Below are 7,744 nucleotides of genomic sequence, written 5' to 3'. Positions count from 1 at the left end.
ATGGGAAAATATCTGTAAATTACAATGGAAGACCACAACTTCACACAGCTGGCAGGAGTTTGGATGGAAAAACATTATGAGATTTTTTATAATACCTGCTCAGAAGAGACATCAAGGTAGTGGAACAAACTGTTGGAGGATGTGTGGTTCAGATATAGCCAACCATTATCATTTATTTTGGGATTGTCCGAAACTTTTGTCTTACTGGCATGACATTTGTGATCTATCTATCTAGGTAGCTAGCATTTCTGATTTACTAACAAATGTGCGTTCTTACCTGAAGTGGGAGAAGGTTGGCGGTAAAAAAAGAAGAAGAAAAAACAAGCGGAAGTACGTCAGCGACAGCGATAGCAGAGTCCATAGTCACCGCCATAGCAACAATAGAAACCTAAAAGATCTTCGTAATAACTAACAATCGAAAGATCATATACATTCACTGAAGGAATATTATGAGAACAAAATGCAGAACCCCTTCATGAGAATATGTTGCTGGAATACGTATTTCAAATTACTATACAATTTGTTGTCAGCTCAATGTATTTTGGTACCATGGCATTACATAATCAATCAATAGCAGACAAATATCTAATGAAGATATTATTGATTGGAGCGAAGAAAGCTGTAACAAGGAAGTGGATACAACCCAACACACTGACACTGGAAGACTGACAAGGAACTGTTCATGAAATCTACATCATAGAGAGACTGACATTCGCTTCAAAACTACAAACTTAACAAATGGTGGTCAAAATGGATCAGATACATAAGATTACGGACACCTGATCTGCTTTAAGTAACTCTATTACATGGTTTGAAGTACCAGAGTATTAATCTACTGGGACAGCTGAAAATTGCTGGCAGGAGATCTTGATGGGAAAATGAGAAGTGTGACAGCCATTGTTCAAATGTTCCTATTTTACACATTGTAAAATGAAAGGGAGAGTAATAACATGGAGAATATATGTTAGTGCAATCGAGCAAGTGCATGTTTTTGTCTTGCTTTGTGTGTGTGTAATAGTGCTGAAATGATTTTGCATGTTTCTCCCTGATAAAAATACAATTATAAAAAAAAGAAAGCTCTTCTAACGTTAGGATCCACTGACACTGTTCTTCATTTAGCCATCAGTGATGAGTTGTTTCTTTTCTTAGTGAAGCACAGGACGATGCTTTAGTGTCGCACAATAAACCTATATAGATGCATATTTACACTGTACTGTAATTGTACTGATCAATTATCTGATCAATAACCTGACAACTCTTCAGTGCTTAAACACATTTATTAGGTTAATGAAGGAAATCACAACAGGTGAGTTTACACTGAATTCTTACTGGTCAGAACATCCAACCAATTAGCTGACAGCAGGATGACATCCCAACACAGTCATACCTGCTGAGCTCACCATGGCAATGCTGCAAAGACAAGGAGGACAGAGGACAAAGAGTTAAAAGGACTATTTTAATATCAATCCAGTTTAGACTGGACTTGGGTCCACTGCAGTCCATCCGGGTCCATTACAGTCCACCAGAGTCCATCAAGGTCCACTTCGATCCACCAGGGTCCATTACAGTCCATAAGGGTCCACTGCAAACCACCAGGGTCCATCAAGGCCCACTACAGTCCATCAGGGTCCACTGCAGTCCATCAGGGTCTACTGCATTCCATCAGGGCCCGCTACAGTCCATCAGGGTCTACTGCATTCCATCAGGGCCCGCTACAGTCCATCAGGGTCCACTACAGTCCATCAGGGCCCGCTACAGTTCATCAGGGTCCACTACAGTCCATCAGGGACCATCCGGGCTCACTGCAGTTGACCACAGTTCAAGTCATCTTTTAGATCTCATTTCAGGAGAATGTAAATGTTAAAGTTATTAAATGTACATTTTTTAATGAATCAGTCTCAGTGGGTGGGGGCTTTGCCGGTTGCCATGGTAACTGTGTAACTGACAGACAGGTGGGCAACATGGCCTCGAGAGAACCAGAAGTCCAGTCTGTTCCCAGTAAGAGTTGCAGATTAAGTGCTGGAAACCTGTTAAACCCAGTTTAGGTCAGTTAATCCAGTGTAACCAATCTCATCCAGTTTGATCCAGTCTGATCTTGGAAAACATGCAAATAAATAAAAACAGTGAAATATCCCTTTAAAAATGAGCTTGAAGCTAACGCTGGTCTCTGATCAATAAATAAAATCTGACCGAACTCAGATTGGTAGAGAACCAGATAGAACCAGTTAGAACCAGAATCACATCTTCCTCTGCAGTGAAATGTCCCTTAATGTCCCAATTTTCAACCAGTTTGACTGGACTGAACTAAACTGGAAAAAACAAGATGATTTTAAACCAGTTAGAACCTGTTTGAGCTGCTCCAAACTGGACTGAAACAGAACCAATTTAACTGGACTAAACTAGACTAAGACCCTCGTAAACACCAGAATGAAAAGATAGAAAAGAACAATTCTGTGCCAGTTAAACAAGTCAGAACCAGTCCTAACCTGTTTCAACCAATCTGGACTAGTTACAACCAACTAGAACTAGCCTGGAACAGTTATAACCAGTCTGAACAAGACAGGACCAGTTAGAACTGATGTAGACCAGTTAAATCCTGTTATCACTAGTCTGGACTAGTTCAAACTAGTCAGAACTGATCCCTCTGTCGTCCACCATCCCTTCAGAATAAAGTGCTTCCTGCTAAAACAAAATTAAATAAAGTCTCATTACATTTGATTTCCAACCAGCCACCTGGGCTCCTTGTGTGGCAGCCATCTTCTTTCAGAACCATCCTCCGAACATTAATGTTACAGGAAGTGATGTCAACTGTCTGCTCAGTGTCGGTTGAACCCACTTCCTGTTTGTTTGTAAACACCTCCTGTTTTTTGGACAGGAACAGGAAGTGGTGTCACTGGTCACTGTGACATCACAGTGTCCTACTAGGTCAGACCAGATCAGATGACTAACACCGAGAATTGGTGACATCACAGTGATGACATGAGTCAGATGAGCTCCCATTCTTCATCAACGTCGTCCCCGCTAAGGGAGGGGCCTGAGGGGGCAGGCCTACAGGGAGTCTGTGGGAGGAGCTTTGTCAGGCGACGAGACAATCCACCAATCAGAGTCACCGCCCACAACTCGTCCTCGGGAGACACTAGGTGAGGAAGAGAGAGAGAGACACCTGAGACACATGAGACCAACACAGCTGAGACACATGAGACACATAAACCAGTCTCACCAGTTAACCAGTTGGCGTGTCCGGGGATCTTCTTCCAGTAATCTCCTGCTGGGTTTCTGTCTGAGACGCCGTAACGTCGTGCCAGATCTCCGTTTACACACCGAACCCAAACTGTCCGAGAGCTAAGGACCAGCTGACTGACGGAGAGGCCTGCAGTACACAGAGTACACAGTTTAACAAACAGACAGGTGTGTAGATGGGAGAGGTGTATAGATGAGACAGGTATGTGGATGAGACAGGTGCATAGATGAGACTGACATGACTGTAGATGAGACAGGTGTGTACCTGGTACAAGCTCCCAATCCGTCCCCACGGGCATCTCATCACTGAGTCCGGTCCTGACAAAGACACTTCCTCTGTTGTCCAACGCCCAGAGGAGACGATCATTAGGACTCGTCTGAATACTGACCAGCTGCACCCCGATTGGCTGCTGAGACATGATGTCACAGTTAACTGGACAGGTGACACACATTATGTACAGGTGGTTCTACGTTGAGCAGATGTGTGTATTACCTGTACAGGTGGTTCTACGTGGATCAGATGTGTGTGTTAACTGTGCAGGTGGCTCTATGTGGATAAGATACATATTACCTGTACAGGTGGTTCTACGTGGGTCAGATGTGTGTTACCTGTACAGGTGGTTCTATGTGGATCCAGGCCGGCAGCATCATGCTCGGGTTCAGCGGCTGTGTTCCGACTCTGAAGTAAACGATTCCTCGACTGTCGACCGCCCAGACGTTCTGACTGCCGCAGCTCACACTGACCAGGCGAACGCTTCCTTTAACACACAGGTGACATTTTACCTTAACACACCTGTACACATAGTTTTATCTTAACATAGTGACATTGTTTAAATATTAAAACCTGGGGAACCACTGTCACATCCTTTTAGGACCCCTGGAACCACATGGACTACTAGAACCCTGTTAAGGCAGGGCTCCAGATTTTTCTAATTTTATAACAAGTTAAAGTGGATGGATTAATGAGTTCCATTGGACATTCTCACTGTTGATTGAGCGATCGGCCCTGGAGACAGGTCTCTTGATCATTCTCCATCCATCCATCCATCCATTTTCTTCCGCTTATCCAGGGCTGGGTCGCAGCGGCAGCTGTCTGAGCAGGGACACCCAGACTTCCCTCTCCCCGGACACTTCTTCCAGCTCTTCCTGGAGGATCCCAAGGCGTTCCCAGGCCAGACGAGTGACATAGTCACTCCAGCGTGTCCTGGGTATTCCTCGGGGTCTCCTCCCGGTGGCGCATGCCAGGAACACCTTAATCGTTCTCACTTACATCTTTATGTATATTTACCATTTGATTGTATAAATGAAGTCATGGTAAATGTTGGTTACATGGTGGTTGTGTGATGGTCTGGGGCTGCATCAGGACCTGGATGATTTGCCATAATTGATGGAACCGTGTATTCTGCTCTTTCAAGCGCACTTGGGTTATGCAGCAGGACAATGATCCAGGGCACACCAGCAAGTCCACCTCTGAATGGCTCAAAATAAACAAAATGAAGGTTTTGGAGTGGCCTAATCAAAGTCCGGACTTAAATCTGATTGAGATACTGTGACATGACCTTAAACAGGCTGTTCATGTTGAAAAACCAATGTGGCTGAATTAAAACAATTCTGCAAAGAAGAGCTTGACAAAATTCCTTCCAGTTATTCAAAGTTATTGCAAACACTTGATTGCATTTGTTGCTGCCAAGGGTGGCACAACCAGTTATAAGGTTTAGGGGGCAATGTCTTCTTCACTTAGGGTCAGGTTGGTTTGGATAGCTTTTTTCCCTTAATAAATTAAATCATCATTTTAAAACTTTACTGTATTTTCTCAGGTTATCTTTGGTCTGATATCTGATATTGATATGACCTGAGACATGTAACCCAGAGATTCCACCAGATACGTGTCTGCTGCGTTACGGCTCAATCCAGTTTTGCTCCGCCATCCACCGTCCAGCAACCCCCACCAGTTGTGTTTTTAGTCCGCCATGGCGCAGTACTGTTGACAGCTGGTGTCGCAAACAGAGGAGTTCCTGGGATAATCACATGACCACTCAGGACCGCAGTTATAGGCATATGTTACAAAAACAAAAACACAAAGTGTTCCCGACCGAAGGATTAGTAGAAGAGCCTGTTGTCTCTTTTTTGAGATTTGTGTGCTGGTGTCAACACGGATTGTTTTATTTTGAAAAGTAACCGGATGTCATGTTGTTGTTTCGGGGCATGACTTCCTGTCTGCTGGTTGCTAAATTCAGCTGAATTGCTGCGTCGTGCATCCGCCAGAAACAGAAGTCCTGCGTATCTGTTCCGGAGGGCTTCGGATTGCTGGAGCTGGACGGGGCAGATACACAGTGGACCTGATGGGGTTAACGCAAAGGACACGTATCTGGAGAAATCTCGGGGTAAGTGTGACAAAAAAGCAAAAACAAAAGAAATTTGGAAGAGGGCTTGTTCTTTTTCACAACACTGTACATGGACATAGATATATTGACATACAGTACAAGTCAAAGGTTTGAACACAACCTCTCATTCATGGTTTTTCTTAATTTGTATCATTTTCTACATCGTTGATTAATAATATAGACATCAAATCTAAGAGGGAACACAGCTTTGCACACACTCAATCATGAAGGAGTCACCTCAAATGGGTTTCAATTATCAGGTGCGTCTTGTCAAGGGTTTATTTGTGGAATTTCTTGCCTTCTTAATGTGTTTGAGACCATCAGTCATGTTGTCTAGAGCTAGGGTTGGTACACAGTTCTATACAGTGAATAGCGGTATTTGACTACTGTTCTAATCCATATTATGGCAGGAACCACTTAGCTAAGTAAAGAGAAATGACAGTCCATCATTACCCCAAGACATGAAGGTCAGTCAATCTTGAAAATATCAAGAACTTTGAATGTATCATCAAGTATAGTCATGAAAACCATCAAACAGGTGATGAAACTGGCTCTCATGAAGACCTCCCCAAGAGAGGAAGACCAAGAGTTACCTCTGAGTTACAAGACTCAGAAGCCGCAAATTAACAGCGTCTCAGGTTAGAGCCCATGTAAATTCTTCATAGAGTTCCAGTATCAGACACATCTCAACATCAACTATTCAGAGGAGACTGCATGAATCAGGCCTTCATGGCTGAATTGCTGCAGAGAATCCACTACCGAGGAACAATACGAACAAGAAGAGAAGTATTTCAGCCAAGAAACACAATGAATGGACATAAGACTAGTGGAAATCTGCACTTTGGTGAGATGAGTCCAAATTTGAGATATTTCGTTCCACCCGCCGTGTCTTTGTGAGATGCAGAAAAAGGTGAAGGCTGGTTTCCTACATGTGTGGTTACCACCGTGAAGCATGGAGGAGGAGGTGTGATTCGTGTGTGAGTGCTTTGCTGATGACACTGTTGCTGATGTATTCGAAATTCAAGGCATATTTAACCAGCATGGCTACCACAGCATTCTGCAGCAACATGCTATCACATCTGGTTTGTGCTTAATGGGAGCATCATTTGTTTCTCAACAGGACAATGACCTCAAACACACCTCCAGACTTTGTAATAGATATCTGACCCAGAAGGAGCGTGATGGTGTGCTGCGTCAGATGACATGACCTAAACCCAATCCAGATGGTTTGGGATAAGTTGGACCACAGATTGAAGGCAAAAGGGCCAACAAGTGCTCAGCATCTCTGGGAACTCCTGAAGACTGTTGCAAAACTTTTCCAGGTGACGACCTCATGAATCTGACTGAAGGAATGCCAAGAGTGTGCACAGCAGTCATCAAAGAAAAAGGTTGCTACTTTGAAGAATATAAATTATAAAACATATTCTGGTTTGTTTAACACTTTTTTGTTTACTGCATGATTCCATATGTGTTCCTTCATAGTTTTGATGTCTTCAGTATTTATCAGCAATGTATAAAATAATAAAAAGAAAGATAAAACATGAATGAGAAGGTGTGTACAAACTTTTGACTGGTTCAGTATACATGGTCATATTTTTGGACAGATACATCGATCATTACATTATGACCACTGACGGGTGAAGTTAATAACATTGATTATCTCTTCATCATGGCACCTGTTAGTGGGTGGGATATATCAGGCAGCAAGTGAACATGTTGTCCTCAAAGTTAATGAGTTAGGAGCAGAAAATAGGGTTATTTGTGTATCTGTGCCAGATACCACAGCACACCTTCAGGGGTCTAGTGGAGTCCATGCCTCAAAGGGTCAGAGCTGTCTGGGCAGCAAAAAGGAACCAACACAGTAATGGACAGGAAGTCATATTGTTATGCTTGATTGATGTACATGGACTTATACATGAACATATATACATGGTCATAAATACACGGACATATACATGGTCATATATATGGACATACTCATGGTCATCTGCTCTGGTAACAACTGTCTTTAAATTAACAATTAATCAAATTGAGAACCAGAGAGAGAGCAACAAATAGACAGACAGACAAACAGACAGACAGTCATGTGGTCTCTGATAGTCAGAAGGGTAACGGAAACT

At 43.0% G+C, this 7,744-nt stretch overlaps 1 protein-coding gene across 3 annotated transcripts in view; it reads right to left on the bottom strand.

Annotated features, from left to right (window-relative positions):
* Positions 1–1,258: 1,258 nt before the first annotated feature.
* tecpr2 (tectonin beta-propeller repeat containing 2) overlaps positions 1,259–7,744 on the bottom strand; it is a 38,561-nt gene continuing 32,075 nt past the window's right edge. For 2 of the 3 annotated variants that reach the window (XM_030443719.1, XM_030443721.1), the window contains 4 exons: positions 3,850–3,998; positions 3,506–3,650; positions 3,221–3,370; positions 1,259–3,136 (listed from right to left, as the gene is read on the bottom strand). In XM_030443719.1, the coding sequence (XP_030299579.1) occupies positions 2,985–3,136; positions 3,221–3,370; positions 3,506–3,650; positions 3,850–3,998 (596 nt within the window). In that variant the 3' untranslated portion in view covers positions 1,259–2,984. The remainder of the gene's footprint in view (positions 3,137–3,220; positions 3,371–3,505; positions 3,651–3,849; positions 3,999–7,744) is intronic. The other variant, XM_030443720.1, reaches the window with a different exon arrangement.

Source organism: Sparus aurata, chromosome 16, assembly GCF_900880675.1.
Source record: "Sparus aurata chromosome 16, fSpaAur1.1, whole genome shotgun sequence".
In the NCBI taxonomy this organism is placed as follows: Eukaryota; Metazoa; Chordata; class Actinopteri; order Spariformes; family Sparidae; genus Sparus; species Sparus aurata.
This window is presented reverse-complemented; position numbering and strand designations above follow the sequence as displayed.